The 17,824-nt window shown below is 36.6% G+C and overlaps 1 protein-coding gene across 3 annotated transcripts in view; it reads right to left on the bottom strand.

Annotated features, from left to right (window-relative positions):
• Nucleotides 1–17,824, bottom strand: part of LOC134846252 (latent-transforming growth factor beta-binding protein 1-like) — a 212,387-nt gene that overhangs the window by 110,888 nt on the left and 83,675 nt on the right. For all 3 annotated transcript variants that reach the window (XM_063863526.1, XM_063863528.1, XM_063863527.1), the window contains one exon: nucleotides 5,555–5,731. In XM_063863526.1, the coding sequence (XP_063719596.1) occupies nucleotides 5,555–5,731 (177 nt within the window). The remainder of the gene's footprint in view (nucleotides 1–5,554; nucleotides 5,732–17,824) is intronic.

The raw sequence follows: 17,824 nt of genomic DNA, 5'->3' as shown, positions 1-17,824 counted from the left end.
AAGACATTAAAGACTATATATATCTAAACGGTGGAAAATACAGACAACAAGATATTTCACTTATAAATATTTTCAGCTTTGTTACCCTAAAAAATTAAATTCTCGATTTTCTAGGATGGCCCTATTACATCTTAGAAAAATTAACTATCCTATACGCAATGTTTAACTTTATAGGATTTCTTTTTTCACTTTTAAAAGGAATCTATAACACTTGCGCTATACACACACAAGTAAATAGACAAGCAAGTGTAGCACGCATACTATTTGCAGGATTTTTTGGAATTTTTTCATCATCAATAAACAAAATTCTTCTAGACGCACAAATAAAAGAGTATAATACAAAAAAAGCGACAAGACAGAACAAATACGACGAAGAACATAATAGCATAGAAGTAACACCTACCGCACCACAGTTGCCACCCCTACCACATAACCATCCATTATCCTTAGTCCCACGTAATTTCCGAAACCTAGCAATAACACATAACCCAAATTTTAGACCAAACATATCGCAAAGTCCCATACAACATATAATGACACATCATTCACAAGATGATATTACATATGAACAAATTATAGAACAACCCCATACCACCGCTTTTCAGTCTCAAAATAATCATTTTTTTTAGCCCACGATGAGCCGACAACTTGGATCCCTACACCGCTCAAATTCCCATCCAACCAACCTCAACAATCCAATCCCAATAATCCCACTTTTTGCTTTCCCACCATCCGATTTTCCAACTATTAATATATCATCAAGCATGAATTCGGATACTAATTCAGATATTTCAGTTTTATACTCCAATTCACAACTTAATAACCCTAATATAGAAACCCCTGACAAATTTGCAGACTCCGAACCATCTCCATCCAATAATTTTCAGACCAACTCCGCAGTTTTTTCAAAACCCCCTTTTCAACCGATCCCACCAAATAATCCACTCCCATCCGTTTCCACTCCTTCTTATGCTTCGCAAGTAACCCCAACCTATTCTCCATTTCATTCCGACCGATCATCTAATAATTCTCCAGATACCCCCAAAATCTCCCAGGAACTCGATAATTTTATCACCCTACAACAACAGCTAATACACCCTAACACCCTCACTATAAATCAAATTTCATCCACAATAGAATCCTCAAACCCACCTACTCCTACACCCTCCTCAGCTTACACTGCATCATTAGCACAATCATCCACATCCACTGAATCATCAAATATCACTCACCGAGCTTATCGCACTTTTAAAAGAAAATTCCCGAACCATCCATTCCCGACCAAACCAGGAACAGCCTGCGAATATATTAATCATCCACACCACACCAACACGAAAGATTTTCTAGCAATCACCTTACCCTCAACCCCACAATATACTTTAAACACACCTAACGACACCAACGACACACGAAGTTTTGTAGATGAACATGTTTTAATGCCGACACTTCACTGGACAGCGTATTACCATTTTACTAAACCCCTTTGCCTGCCACTCTCTAGTACTCATAACGATATAGAAAAGAATAAAGATATGCTATATAGACTCACCCCAACACTAACACCTAGACAATTTACTTATATAGGATATAAAAAATCACTAAAAACATTCACTGCACCCCGAGCTAACGAATTTGCAATAGAATATTACGACCATAATATCATCCGAACTAATCAAGACCAATTTCTAGATGACGACCGTTTCTCTAACCCACAACTAACAGAAAAATTCTTCATCAAAACGTCATATGTATTCACACTTAATTTTTTTCATAGAAAATATGATCACATCATTTTTGAAGCACTAACTGATATTCAAGCTTACGAAAGTTTTAAAGAAAAATTTCAGTTGTTTTCACTAACCTTTCACTTCCTTGCACCACATGAACGCGATTTGCACTGTTCACACGACATTATGTTACGCACTAAACAGACTCATACATATGCATACTATCGCTTCATACAAATCATTTTGATTTGCATACCCCATCAAGACAATCTCACCATCGTTTTCAGTTTCTCAACTCAAAGTACACGCCACCATTTTTCCTTAATTTTACATATTGCATCAAAGGTACTAACCTCCATGGCATCCTCCGCAACTATGACCCAGTTACCCAAATGTATATATTTTGTCCCATCACGAAGACCTTTAATGCCGAGGAATCCAGACCCTTCCTTATCCCACATGAATTTATCCAACCTATAGAAATCCCAATATTATAATTTATTCACAATACTAAATATAATCACAAAAAATATAACCTCATTCAAAACACACATTATGAGTTTGCAGTAGGCACCGAAGAACTAAAAACCAATAAAGCACTTCAATTGCTTTGGCCATTGCTCCAAACTAAAAACATCATTCGCATACTAGCAAAATTACTAACAAATTCGGACATAATACACGACATCTTTCCCCACGGCTTTTTCCCAGACAACTAACAGGTAAGTATTATTTAAAAATATTCTTAACTAATAAATTTAAATTAGTACTAACCATTCTTTACTCAAGTTTCTTTTACATTTTTAGTCTTCATACCACGATCATCTGCAAAAAACAGAAAACAAAATAAACTTGTTAAAATTCTTCTAAACTTCATTAATATTTTACACAAGATAATCTGATAAAATTCATACCAAATGTAGTAAATTAATTTATAAATTATTTCCCCATAAAGCAGTAAATTTAATTATGATGAAAATTTATAACTTTGAATTTCCCCCAAAACTAGCAGTAAAATTGAAATTAGAAATTTTATAAAATGATAAAATGAAAATGCAGTACTAACCTTTTGATATTTTCATTCACTCACACAGGAATTCTATCCAAAGTCGCACAGCTCGCCCACGAAGAATTGTTTAAATAATGATTTTAAGTTTCAAGTTTTCACACTCAACAACTCTAACACATGATAACAAGTTTCAAACTTTCCTTTAACCCGGTTGGAAAGGAGTTATATACTAAACCAAACTAACCAACGCAGCTTACTAAACACCACAAATCATAAAATAACAGCATGACTAAGAAAAGAAAACCAATGGTACCCAAACCGGATTAACCCAATTTAAAACTGGATAATTTATTCTTTTGAAGACTATTATAAAGTCTAAGAAAGAAATTATAAAACACAAAAAAGTCGAAAGACAAACCCATAAGAAAAACTGTTTGATTTTTGAAAAAAGGACACAAACAAAGAAACATAAGAAAGACCAACATAAACCCAACATAGAACGTTATCACATAACAGGACCTCTCAAAGAAACCGCACGAAATCATACTCCCACTCCTGGCCTAACCCACCAGAGAGGACTTCCTGAGCATGCTCTATAGTCGGCCTTACCCACCGCGCTACATCCACGCTTTGTGACCACACTTCTATTTTTAATAAGAGGTACTCAAGGGTGAGTAACTCTTCAAAATAACCGAACTAAAACAAAATGCTTTTGTGAAAACAACTAACTAAATTCATGATTAAAGAACCGAACTAATAAAAATTTTATAAAATGTAAATCATACCTTGCAGTATATAGATCAACACACAGCAACAAAGACGAACATCCTAAAACAAAATGATCCCATTACACTCGAACAAGAATGGCTAACCACAACCGATATGCCGTCCACAATCACAACTCAAATTATTTAGAGTATGACTTGACTTCGCAGAAAAGGACTTCATTGAACTAGACCAATGACCACCTCGATGTTCAAGTATACGTACAGATCCGAGTTACAAGGCATCCCTTCCACACACAATCTCCACGTCATTCCCAGACGAGGTTGAACACAAAACATGTTCTCTACATAATACAGAAAAACCCGTCATAGCAAACCATTTTGAAATCAGATTGATTTCATTGGGAAACACAGTCGTTGTCACAAGACGACACAACGATTGATGCCCCTAACTCCAGCGTCCTGGAACTTCTCTCTCAAGGGGAACCGGACAAGAATATGATGTTCGCCAAATACCAACGTTCATCATCCATCCTTTGAATTGCAGAAAGATAATTCTAAAAAACTCTGTAAAATTCGGATGGGTGGAACCTGATCTAAACTATATTTTATGATTGGATAAATTAGATATTTTACCACTGTAAAGTATTAAATATTAACCAATCATGATCCATCTAACTAACAACCCACTTATTTGTAAGTGCTGAAATTACTTGTAATTTCAGCACCAGAGAGATTTGAATTTAACTTAGAAATTAGTTGTCTCTCCAAGAAGAGAACTTCTGCAGCCGCAACAAACCAGTATACCCTAGATCTATTGAGCCTAGCAGAGACTAGTTAAACACCCTTTACTAGTAGATATAAGAGTAAGATTAGGATCGGTATTAGACTAAGAAGTTGCACGAATCTATCCGGCCGAAAATAAGATAGCGTGACGAGCAGACGGTGTACCCTATCCGAAATTACTCTATGAGTTAACCACATCGGTCCTAACTCAGTAGGGAGGCATCCGCCGCTTCCCCCCACCCTAAATCAACCCCTGCTCAGGCGTATATCGGATTAGAAAAGAAGTTATTTCGCTTTTGTTCAGTTTGTAAGAAAAATCAGCCTATGTTGTAAAGATAAATTTTGCGCTAGCATTTCAACAGCTTGAGGTTTTTCAAATTTATTCTATGTTTTGTTTTATTGATATCGCAACCAAATCATAAATTCGAGAAGATTGCGCGAATTTGTCATTTGGTTGGCCAGGGGAGGGCCTGGGGGTGAGAGTACGCAAAAACTAACTCGACGCTGCGTTACTTGATACGACCGTGAATTCGAATTAATCGCTAGATTGGTAACTTGAAACTACGCGCAAACACCAACTGTTCAGGACGAAGCAGAAAAGACCTTTAACCGAACCAGACGAGGTTGAAACTGGTCCAGTAATACCGACCGGCTACTGGAACCAAAACGACACATTTACGGCACATTCAAACATGCGAGACAAGCAGACTTGGTGAAGGCGCCTACGATTTCTCCCTAACAAACTTGCCCGTAAAAATTTTTGCAAAAATTTTGCCAACTGTCAAGACATGAGAAGAAAAACGCGTCAGATAATGTCAGAAGCACTCCGATTAAAATTGGGTCAGAGTGTCTTCCCGTGGAGATTAGGGCTGTCATGCGTACTGAGATTGTTGCCGTAGATCTGGGCATGACGATGGTAAAAAGTCTGTGGAGTACAATATCGCCGCTGATCGGCCAAAACTCAGTAGGCGATTGAATTTTTCATCCCATCTCGTTTGGCTGCACGCTAATTTCTTTTAATATTTATCATGGAAAATTTATGCATCTCAATTCCTCTTAGCGGAGAAGGGATTCTATGGTTTTAAAAAATTTTATATGTGAATTTTGGCCACATAAGGAAAATTGATGGAAGTTTTGAATTTTTTTGCTCAGAAAAATCTGCAAATCTGCAAATCTGCAAAATAGCCGATTTCCTTGCAATACTTCTAAGATAGATGTGTTTTTCATGCAAAACGAATGCAGAAATAGAAAGCGCTTTGATTTAGCACGATTCCAAAAAGTTCTCAGAAATGTTTTCCTGATTTTACCTGAAACACATCCGGTGTGGTGATGGAGATCAAATGGGATGTATTGGTCCAGACATTCACAAGCATAAAAGTCTTCGTGGTCAACACATTGCTTGTTCTCCCGCCCAACACAGGGGTCATTATTCAGTGTCTCGAGTTCGCCATCTGCGTTGTACTTCTGTGTGCAGTAGTTCACTTCTGAAACACATTGTCAGCATCAACGTGGGGTGTGATTTTTCTGGCTTTGCTTCTACCGCTTTTTTGTATATTGTATTAATTTTCAGCAGCTCCCGTAATACGCTATTGAAAATTAATACAACCTTTTTATCAGTAGATTAAATTAATGTACTCATCACACTGATTTTTTTCCTGAAAATCAGGGACCAGTGAATTATCATGATGAATCTGTTTTTTTCGCAGTTTTAGCTGCAATAAAAATTTTCAAAAAAAAAACTTGAAACGCCCAGTAAAAACGTGTTTTGAAACTTTGAGTTTTAGGCTGTCTATTTAGCTTTCGAACTCCGGATTCTTTGATTCTTTGCAACATTCCCTTCAATTTTGACTCTCCTGTTCAGGATTTCGATTTTTTAGTCTTATATATATGTTCATGCTAGGAGGGTCTTATTATCTTGCAGTGTCTTGCATATAAAAAATCTCCACAACCTTCGGCCTAAACGATTTTTTTGCACAAATGTTTGCATGGGGTTTTGAGATTTGTATGAGGCTATGTTCAGACTAATTGAGATACCGATACACCTAAACTGCACATGTCCCTGGATACGAGGAGTTTTTTCTTTAGAAAGAGCTATTTCTAAGTCTGAATTGGAACTTTCTACGTTCAACTTTTAATTTTTTCATTGTGGTACCTTTTCCTCAAAATCGGCATTTCCAATCGGATAAATCGCATCTCGTTAAGATCAAATAAAGCACTGAATTTTTTATTATAGATGCCCAATCTATGTTCAGATTTTTGCGACTAATTGTCAGATTATATCTACACTAATTTCCAGACTTTGACGACTTAGGAGAAATTCGGTGTATTAGGATTTTGTCAGCGACAGTAACCGTCCAATTAGATTATGAAGTGTCGCAGCCGAAAAACATTCGGCACATCTTTGAATGTCGAAAAATTAGTGGCGTAATTCGAAAACAGATGGTTGTCAGTTGATAGCTTTTATTGATGCTTCCCTGCGTGCCGTATACTCAAAATTTTCGGTGACTGGGAAAACCTCTGTGCAAACTTCAATATTTTTCTTTTTTTCTTTTTTTCATAATCAAGGTATAAAAATTACCAGGAACACAAAGATAGCCGGTGGCTCTGCACGTAGCACAGAAGGTTCAGACCATACTCTGAAAAAATACATAAAACACTTTCTCTGTCTGTTTTTTTCCAAAAAATGCTTTTCTTTGGCGACTCGAGTGATAAACGGATCTGAAGGAAAGCTGGAATTTAGGCATAATCGACAGCTACACAAAATAGGCAAATCAAGCAACGGTTTCAGTCAAAAAATAGCAGAAAAGAAATAAAAAAAAATCCCTTTTTTTAAATTTTATGCAGAAGTTGTGATGTTTTTTTTTTATTACAAAGATAGCGCTAAAAAAATTCGATGAACTTAAAGTAAAATTTAATGGCCTATCATTCTATAAAGAAACTGCTCTCTTGATTTACTCGCTCGAAATCAGACTAAAGCTTTAAAACTTCGAACCGGTTTTTCTCGACACTGAAACCATCTTTTATTTTTTTAGAACTGTTCAAATCAAGGCTGAAAAGGCATAAATATAATAAACCACTGCACTCATTACGATGATAATTTGACGCTTATCTTTTTGTGTGAAAGACAAAATAAGTCTGCTCGCTCACCATATTCGCTCGAAGTTAGACCAAAAATTGAAAAATTCCGACGGATTTTTCTCGACACCGAAAAAAAAAGTTTCCATTTTTTTTCATGTGCGTATTTCAACCAAAAGGGCTATAAATTATTTTGTCATTCATTCTATTCCAATGATCATGTGGTACCTGATTTTGCGTGAAAAACAAAAAAGAAAAAACTAAAACACTCCCAAACACAAAGTTTCTTCCCATTCTGAATGGTCGGAACAAAAAAATTCTTATCAATTTTACCAAATTCAACTCCAAAACCTTCTTTTTTTAATTTTTAAATATCAACAATCTTTTCATGAAGTTTAGATTCTTTCTTCTAGGGTCCATTGTACTGCTTAAGTCGCCCACTAAACCTTGCTCATTTCTTTGGTAAATAGGAAAAAAGTCAAAAGAATTAAATGAAAAACGAAAATTTGTAGTAACTCTAAGCTGAAATACAAAGTTAACCCAGCAAAATGGAATAAAAAATTTCTACTTTACAGTAATTAAGCTTCCGTTATATCAAAAAAACTTTATAGAGGGTTGTTTCCTGTTGTTAATCAATTTTTTTCTCAATTACGTCAATGACTGTCATTAAGCAAATAAGGAGTAGCTTCAAGATTTGCAAACAATCTCCATTTTTGTTCTGACCATTTGAAAAATGAGGAAGAACTTCGTATTCGAGTGTGTTTTATTTATTTTTCATTTCTTTTTCTTTGGTTTTCCACGCGCAAAATAAAGTACCCCAAAAATCATCAAACAGAAAGGAATGATATATCATAATGAAGCCCTATCAGTCCTGATCTGATCGATTTTCAATAATTTTCAAAAAAATATTTTCAAAGTTGAGAAAAACCGTTATGAAATTTTTATTTTTTCGTCTTAATTCGATCAAATAAAGCAAGCGATCAGGCTTACAGTAGCTTGATTATGGCTAATTTAAGCCCCAAAAACCTAGGTTCGAGCAAGCAAAATTAATATCGGATTTTCTTATCTCTATTTTGGGAATTAAACACTTCAAAAAAATTCAGAAAGTTTTTTGCAGAAAAATTGAAAAAAAAAAGTTGAAAAATGTTTGTTCCATTTTGCTTATAATAGTCTACCTTCAGCAAAAATCGAAAATATAGTTCTGCTACAGATCTTTTTGTCACACCACGCAGAAAAATTTTCATTAATTTGAAAAAAAAAACATAACCTTTTTTTCGTCATTACGAGGCCATGTGCATTTTGTGCATTGTAAGCGGTTTCCGCAACAAACGCTCCCTTTGTTCTTCTTTTATTCTTTCATTTTCTTCGATTGTTCCGACAAAATTTTAACATGTTTAAAAACTTGTCTCTGGAATCTAGGAACAGACAAAAACAAAATTGTGCGCCTATCCAGTGCACAGTTTGGCCTCGTAATGGTAGTTTTCTTAAAGACTATGGTCAAAACAACGTTTGCTACTTGCACAGTAACCAGCTTTTCAATTTCTTGGACTTTGCTTGACGTGATAAGGGCCAGCCGGAACTTCGAATGTTTTGTGCTGATGTGACCATCAAGGGCAAAAGTTCAACAATATTTTTTGTTAAGTCTTAAGTAAGAGTGACTTCGAACTTACTGCCCTTCAATTTTCTACGCTTTTTTGCGAGAACCCATAGCTCAAAAACCATAAATGTTAATTGAGGATATCATATCTCAGACCTATATTTAAGGTTATTTGCAGCACTTTTTTGCTTTAGTAAAGTTTTTGGTGTAGCTATTTTTATTCGGTCTTGGACTTCTTTCGGGCTGGATGGTTTGGACATCTTGACATTTTTTCTGGTTGCCATACACCACTTTCAGTTAAAATGGCCAAAAACTAAGGTTTTCATTTTTGTGGTAGAATACTCCCAATTGCAAGTCAAATGGGCGGTTATCTTCTTTTATTTTTTTGGGAACGAAAAAAGTTAATCCCAATCAAATTTCTGTTTAATTCGGTTTAATTAACGGTCATAGCAGTTTTGTTTGGTCGGAGGCCAAACCCAAAAATTAGGTTTCGAGGAACTTTCAGCTATCCCAAATAACAGTTCACAAATTTTTTCTCGTAATTTTTTTGCGAAAGACTCAATTAGTTTAGAGCAAAACTAGGCAAGCGAGTTTCTTTTTTTCTTTTACGGTTTGTTTTTTGGTTATACTAAAACCAATTATCGGGTTGGCAGGTCCTCTTAAGGTCCTACCTGAACTTTTATCAATCCCAGATAATGAATATCAATTTTTTTTCAAAACAAGATTGCAACAGACCTTTGTCAAAAAACTGAAAAATCAAGATTTTTAGCAAGCTCGGTTTGTTCCTATGTATCTTTGAACGGTGTCGTTGTAGGCCTATAAATTGAAACTGCACGCTATAATGGAGCCCGCATTAAGGAAAGTAAAAATTTAGCGCCACAATCGAAAGTTTGATAAAACGGGTCAAAAAACTTCTTTGGGCACTTTTTGGAAAAATTCGAGAAAAAAATTGCGTTTTTTTGCCGCGCTGCCCTTCAAAACTTGCATATAAATTTAGCGCCACAATCAAATGTTTGATAAAACGGGTCAAAAAACTTCTTTGAGAACTTTTTTGAATTTTTCGAGCAAAAAATTGCGTTTTTTTTGCCGCGCTGCCCTTCAAAACTTGCATATAAGCCAAAAGCACCTTGAGCATGATAGGCGCAAAATTTTGTTTTTGTATGTTCCTAGATTCCAGAGACAAGTCCTTAAACATGTTAAAATTTTGTCGGAACGATCAAAGGAAACGAAAGAACAAAAGAAGAACAAGGGGAGCGTCCTTGTTGCGGAATCCTCCTAAAATTCACAAAATGCACAGTTTGGCCTCGTAATGATCCCTTTGATTGGTGAGGGAGTTGAACCCGTGAGTATGATTTGAGGTCGATTACCTGCCCGCACCGAGCGCCCATGGATTCTAATCGATTATAATGGATTCCCGAGACATAAATAATCGATTATAATCCATTACGGATGTAAAATTCAGACCACGAAATCGAATATATAGGCCTTATAATCGATTATTTTGAACAAATATAATCCATTATAATCCATTATAATCGATTATAATCCATTATTTTTGTCACTGAAATCGATTATTTTTGCCAAGATAATCCATAATAATCGATTATTTTGAAATAAAAATCCATGATAATCCATTATAATTGATTATAATCCATTTCATTTTTAGAACTAAATTCGATTATTTTTGCAAAACTTTGCAAATTTTGCGAAAAGTTTGCAGAATTTATGCCCTGTCTTTTACTAAATGCCATGTCTCAACTTCGTCCCTCGCCCCCTCAACCTTTTTACTGGGGGGGGGGGGGGGGGGGGGTGGGCGTTGGGCGTTGGGTTGGGAGGTAAATAAACCGAACGGGGTGGGGGTAAATAAACCGGGGGAGGGGGTTAAACTGTTCATCCCCTCGCCCTCTCAAGCTGTCTTACCCCCCCCCCCCCCCCAAGCTAAAGGGGCAGGGTAAACTGGAGGGAGGGGGGGGGGGGGTAAATGGTGGGAGGGGGTATGGGGGGTAGTAAACTGGTGGGTGGTAGTATACTGGGTACTGGGGGCTTAACTGGCTGGGGAGGGGGGGTTAAAATGAAGTGTTAAACTGCAATGAATTAGAAAAAGTTGAGACAAAAAATAAATAATTTTTTTTCTTATATGTAACATTTTATGAAACAAAACACGTAGCAACTACACTAAACAGGAAATGAGATAATTTTGAACAAAATTGTAAATTTCATGAATAACCCCTCGAAAAAATCCATTATAATCGATTATAATCGATTATAATGGATTTTATTGGGATAAAAAAATGTTAGGATTATAATCCATTTTTAAGGGATTATAATCGATTATTTTGTCATTTAATAGATGCTGACCATATTATGACAATATAATCGATTATGATCCATGGGCGCTCGGTGCGGGTCCCGTACTCCCGTACTCTTTCAGCATGCTTAAGCCAAGCGTTCAACCGTTTGCAAGCCTTCAACAAAATGCTTTTTGCTAAAGTTCTGATTCTTTTGCATAACCATCTGGAAAAGTCTAAGCTCCAATTTTGCTCCGATTTTGTGTTTCATTGATATTTTCAATAGTAACATTGTATGGTATTTGGTCAACAGCTTGTTCATATACGATTGAACACGCATTCCAACTACTGCTGATATCGCCGATGAAAAAGTGCAAATTGAAGTGCAATTCGGAAAGCTAGTGCAGCTACTAAGCCTTTTTTGGAGTTTTTTTAGTCTCCCATGATCTTTTGTCTCCACTGAACAAAAAGAGTCACAAACACTAACATAAATCGACATATTGTAAGAACTGTTCTGTCCTCACCCTCAAATAAATCATATTTTTGGTATAACTAAATGTCTTGCTTCCCTATGTAATGGATTACTTATCTTCTCTCGTCTGGTCAGACTTTATGCGTTTGCAGTTTTTCAACAGTTTTCATAGGTTTTAGTCTCTTCGTTTTGGCTCTGGCAATGAGAGTATGGTCATGAATTCCTTAGCTTGGGTTATCTTGGTTCTTGGATCTTATTATCAAAACGCAGCGAGCACCGTTTCTGAGAAGTGCGCAGCAGGCATGCCCAAATATACGTCGGTTGCAGGAGCGATTCAACAAGAAATAACAACTGAGAGAGAGAGAGAGAGAGAGAGAGAGAGAGAGAGAGTCTCCGGTCATGTCTCAACTATTTAGAAAAAACGTGGGAGGGAAAATATGTAGAATTCTATAAAAAAATCCAGATTTCAAACCAGGCTTGTGGAATCAGTTTAGCAATGCAATAATTGGAAAACAAAAACCAGCAATTCGGTCAGAGGATGGCATAGAATTTTTTAAATTGCAATGGATTATGCTCACCCTGGAGTAATTCGCTAGCCGAATAAGGCAGTAACATCATAGTAGCCAGCCATTTGGATGGCAATGACTTGTCAATAACTGTTGTAATCTAAATTCATTCAACGTTGCTATACATTTTTATTGGGTCAAAGCCACACTAACCGGTATTGTTCGTAGTGCTTTCACACTCGAGACGATATTTGATTGTTTGACCTAGATTGTGAATGCAGTTAGAAATTTGTATATTTTTGAATAACACTCTCTGTCCTGAATTCAATTTCACTCCTTAAATAGCTCCTTAAAACCCTCACCATATGGCGCAGTCGCCAAAGGAGAAAACGCAACTCGGCATAAATGCATACCGAGAACGACCAACACAAAATCTCCCGGTCAAATGGGAAAAATGGAAACAGGACGTTACACTTTCAATTATGAGTAAAATGAATGTGGATCTCGAGGATCAACTGCAAGAAAACCAACAGATTTGGTATTACCAAACAAACCTATAGAGGAACCGGAACACGCAAACCCAACTTATCAGTCTACGAGAAAACGAGAAGTTCGGAATTGCGCACTGTTAAACAAATGGGAAAATGAGTGCTAGATGAAAAATGCCGCACGATTCACGATTAACAACAACGCAAAAAAAAACATATGGGAAATTGTGAACAGTCATAGTCAAATCTCATAGTTTTCTCTCATTAGTAGAGAAAAGAAGGCGAAGACAACAAAACAATTAGAGTCAAACCGCAACACAATGCAAAAAGACTCAAGCTGGAACAATGAGAGAAAAGTATGGGGCGATAGACAAAATACTATCAGGATTACAAGGTAATACTGTTTACTAGACAACGTTTTCCTTGTAACAAAAGGAGACAAGTCAAAACATTTTGTGACGGACAAAAAATGTCCAGAAATACTGTATTCGGAAAGCTTTTCAGTAAACATCGCATAGTGTCAATTCTTACAAAATTACAACGATTGACTGGGATTCCAAATTAGTTGCGATGGATCAAAATCCACCAACAGTAAAATAGAAGCCATACCAAAATTACCCACACCAAAAGTTCATAAGCAACTCCGTTTATGGGTTCCCTACATCATTTTGTTAAAACCTTGCCAAGCTCCGTGTGTCCTTCTCAAGACGGATTTCAAATTTGTTTGGTTAGAACAACGCACAAAAACATTTGAACAACTTAATTCGAAGTCACCAAAAACTTATTACAAAAAAACAATAGTGAAAAAATGGATACGAGGACCGTTTGTAACGCATCGCACGACGGACTTGGATGCGTATTGGAACAAAAGAACGCATTCGGTTGGAATGTAATTTGTATGCATCGCCATATTTAAACATGTGTGAAAAAAAAATAATCTACTATTGATCTGGTATTTTTCAGTGTTGTAGGGGTAAACTAACACTTTCGTTAGTAACTATACGGGAAAAGTTTACGCTAGTTACGGACCAAACAGCGTTATTGATTATCCTTACTCAAATCGGTCGAGTAAAACATATCAATCCAGAATTAGGACTGGATAGACATGTTACACTCAATTGACTTTGAATTGGAACACATCGCTGGATCCAAAATGCGATTTGTATATTATTTTTTTAGAAATCCTTGACACAAAACGCCAAAACCATCAAATTACGATGGAGAATTAGTAGTAGCTCAATTTGAATTGAAAAGAAACGAAATACGCAAAACAGGGAAACATGTTCAAAAGAATATTCCGGAATGTTCAGAACAACCTAGAATATTCGCGAAATTGCACGCAATTGGCCGATCATATGAGCATAAAAAGAGAACGTACGCACACGCTTTGTCCAGTTCACCCGGGATGACCGAAACTTCTTATCATACAATTCCCATATATGAGAAAATTCTTGTCATACAATTCCATACAATGCCATACGTACAGAAAATTGTATGAAATCTCTATGATAAACATTTTTCCATAAATGAAAATTGTATGATAGGGTGTTTTTCCATAAACCAAAAAATTTGATTTATTCTTTCTGAATAGTTTTCGGTTGTGTTTGCAGCCGAACACAAGTGACAAAGACCTTGGTTACTCAAAGCAGCAAAGGTTGGACGGTCTTTGCATTTGCAATGCATAGAAAACGACCTGAGTTCGACTGTCTTTCACAATTGATATAACAAAAGCAACAAACTTTTAGTTTTTGGCAAAATTTTTTAATGGTGATTATTTAAAATTTTTGAATTTTCAATTTATCAGACATTGATCAAGGCATATATAAACACCCCATACAAAGGAAATAGGAATTTCCAGCGTTTTTGAAGAAAAAAAAATAAGTCAAAAGAAAATAAAAGCCAATATTATCGTAACCAGGACTACGTTATGCACACAAAAAATTAAATTTTGCATGCAAAAAAACTTTTTTCGAAAAATGTTTGTTTGCATACGAAATTCGATTTGCGGTTAAAAAAAACAAAAAGTTTTTGGGCCAAATTTTCAAAATTACTTACAAATTTTTGTGTCGCCATCAAAAAAATGCCAGTCATACAATTTCCATATATGGGAATTGTATGATAAGCATTTTTTTCAAAAAACAAAAACCTCGGTTTTTTTTACCAGACTGTTTTATTAGAATCAAGCAGCCACAGAAATAAGTTTATATCTTTTTTCAACCAATTTTAGAAATTGTATGAAAATTTTATGACAAGCATTTTTCCACACACTTGATGTATGGAATTGTATGATAAGCATTTTTGGTGTATGGAGGTCAACCCGGGCATATAGTTTTAAGCGTGCATTGCAGCAGCATACAGCGGATAAGAATAGCACCATGTTTCAAACAGCTAGAAAGAAGATAACTAAAATCGTCAAAAATGACTTCACCTATCGAACAGCAGTCAGGAAGCTTTGGGAAACCATGGGAAACCATGGGAACACCACTGATATCTGAGAAGTAAAGAAGAGACATTGACACATGCAGTGATAACGACATTAGAGAGAAAAAGAAATGACGAATTGAGCGATTGGACGAATTGCAATTTGTTATGCTTACGAAGGATATATACGAGACGACTGAAAGAACCAAGCATAGAATCCGAGCATCCCATCCAAACCAGGCACGAAAAACGGTCCGAGGAAGGAAAAAGAAGGACCTAGAGGGAAAAAAAAACAAAGGCTAACGAGCCAATCAGACTATGGAAATTCGCAGCAAGGAAAAGAGCACCGCCTAGCAGTAAAGCTGAGCCAATGATACGGGTCAGTTCGGCCACACGGAACAAAGCGATGACCATAATGAAGCAACACCAGACGCACATCTTCGGAAAATAGTGAGTTCTACAAAGATTCGTCATAGAATGGAGGAGGACGAAATGCGAAAACGCAAGAAAGAGACAGAAGCCCCGTAAGGATCGGAGAAAAAACTAAAATCAGGCAACCAGCATTGCACACCTACATCCAGGAAATTTTCAATTACGCGCACACTACATCCAGGAAATTTTCAATTACGAGCCCGCCGAACACAGGGGATAGTACGACTGAAACCATATCGCCACCGGGATAAGACGGCTGAAACAATTTTGACACGCAGGAAGCGAAGAAGAGCTGACGGAGAGATCCAGGGTAAGGAGTGCGAGAAAATTGCAAATGCGACATGACAAAACATAGGCACAGACAACTTTAAAATCGGGAAGAAGTACAAGTTTCTCGGATATATTCATCGCGGGAACCACCGAAAAGAGTGAGACGAGTAGAATCCAGTAGAATTTCAATATGAAATGTCAACGGCCTCGAAACAAACGGACATGGACAAGGAAACCCGGAACGATTTTGAAGGGGAACAAACGGAACGATACTCGCAAAAACAGAAAAAATAATGGAAAAATGATCACCATACAATTACGAGACAGCTGTAATTACGAGACAGCGGGGGGGGGGGGGGTACGTTGGTGGGGGGGGGGGGGTTTGTTGGATGTTGGATACGTTGAGGGGGTACGTTGGGGGGGAGTACGTTGGCGGGGGAGGGGGTAAGTTGGGGCGGGGGGGAGTCTGGGACCTCGACCCGGGAAGACCGCTCAAAAACCGCTCAAAAACCGCTCAAATCTTGCTTGAAAAACCGTTCAAAAATCACCGCAAGAAATGAGCGGTTTTTGAGCGGTTTTTTAAGCAAGATTTGAGCGGTTTGAGCGGTTTTTCCAAAAAAAAAAACGCCCAAACCGCTCAAACCGCTCAAATCTTGCTGGAAAACCGCTCAAACCGCTCAAATCTTGAGCGGTTTTTGAGCGGGATCTCGACCCGGGAGCTCAAAAAGATATTATTGAACTGATTGTTCAAGCGGGTAAGAAGAAGCACTGGGACCAGAATCGGAGGGAGGATTTTAAATGCCTAACAGAAAAGAGGATGTAACATAAATAGTCGGAAAATTTTAAACCTTAAAACTTTTTTGAAACTTTTTATAGCAGAGGGACTTGAGTACCTCACTAGCCGGATAAGGCAATCACATCTTAGTAGTCAGAAAATTGGATGGATCTTGTCTGTTGTAATGTAAATTCAATCAACAATGCTATTCAATCTATTGTGTCACGTCACTGCATGCACAGTCAAGATGATACTTTTTCGTTCGACCTAGATTAAAGCCCTCACCACCCACCTTGAAACTATTAGGTCTTTAAATCAGTCACCACACTCCTTAAAACTAATAGCTCCTTAAACCATCCAACCCACCCCTTTGTATCAAAAGTCATTCAGCAAAAATGTAGGAGCTAATTTTAACCGAAAGTTGCCTGATTCAATTCAAATCCGGAGAAAAGCTCTGTGACCTAAGAATGAACCAATGCAACAAATAAATCAGAAACTCCTACAAAATATCAAAACAAGGATCTAACTTTGCAGCTGGAAACTCTTTCAAATGATCTTTACAACCCCTTTATACCAGAAAAAATTTTGACGTCTCAGAAGCTTTGATATTTCACAGCTTTTTTGTTTCACACTTAAACAAAAGAAGTGAACTTGATTTTCATCCGAGTTTTATACGAGTTCTATCTTTTGCGAGTTGTCTTTTGTTGTGAGTTTTTTCCGCACCGTTGAAACCATTTGAATTTGTTGGTTGATTTGTGCAAATTTTTGCACAACAATGTTTAATTATCTTATCACAGCAAATAAGCCTGAGTTTGTTACCAAATTTTCAATGGTTCTTACTTCATAGCTTAGACTTATTTTCTGTAGCTTTCAAATGGTTGTTGCCAATAACTAAAAAAAAGGTGAGGATCTTTGCATTCGGGCGTGTTTTAGATTTTTTCTTCTTCTTTCTTTTTCTCCACGCAAATTCACATTCTGCAAATAGTCATCGGAGAAAATTGAGTGATGTAACCCGCATTGGAGTTATATGAATAAAAATCGTTTATAATTGAGTTTCCTTGTAAGTGTCCACAAAAATGAAAACCGATCGATTATATTCAATTTGAAATGGATTATAGTATTACGTTTTTTCGAGGCAACAAAATCTTTTTTTTCATCCATTATAATCGATTTTTTTTTCATTTTTGCAAGACACTGACAATGAAACTAAACCTAATAGATTTTTTTTTTCATTTACTGAGATGCAAACTTCA

Source organism: Symsagittifera roscoffensis, chromosome 5 (genome assembly GCF_963678635.1).
Source record: "Symsagittifera roscoffensis chromosome 5, txSymRosc1.1, whole genome shotgun sequence".
In the NCBI taxonomy this organism is placed as follows: domain Eukaryota; kingdom Metazoa; phylum Xenacoelomorpha; order Acoela; family Convolutidae; genus Symsagittifera; species Symsagittifera roscoffensis.
Note: the sequence above shows the minus strand (reverse complement) of the source record. Positions and strands in the feature narration are given on the sequence as shown.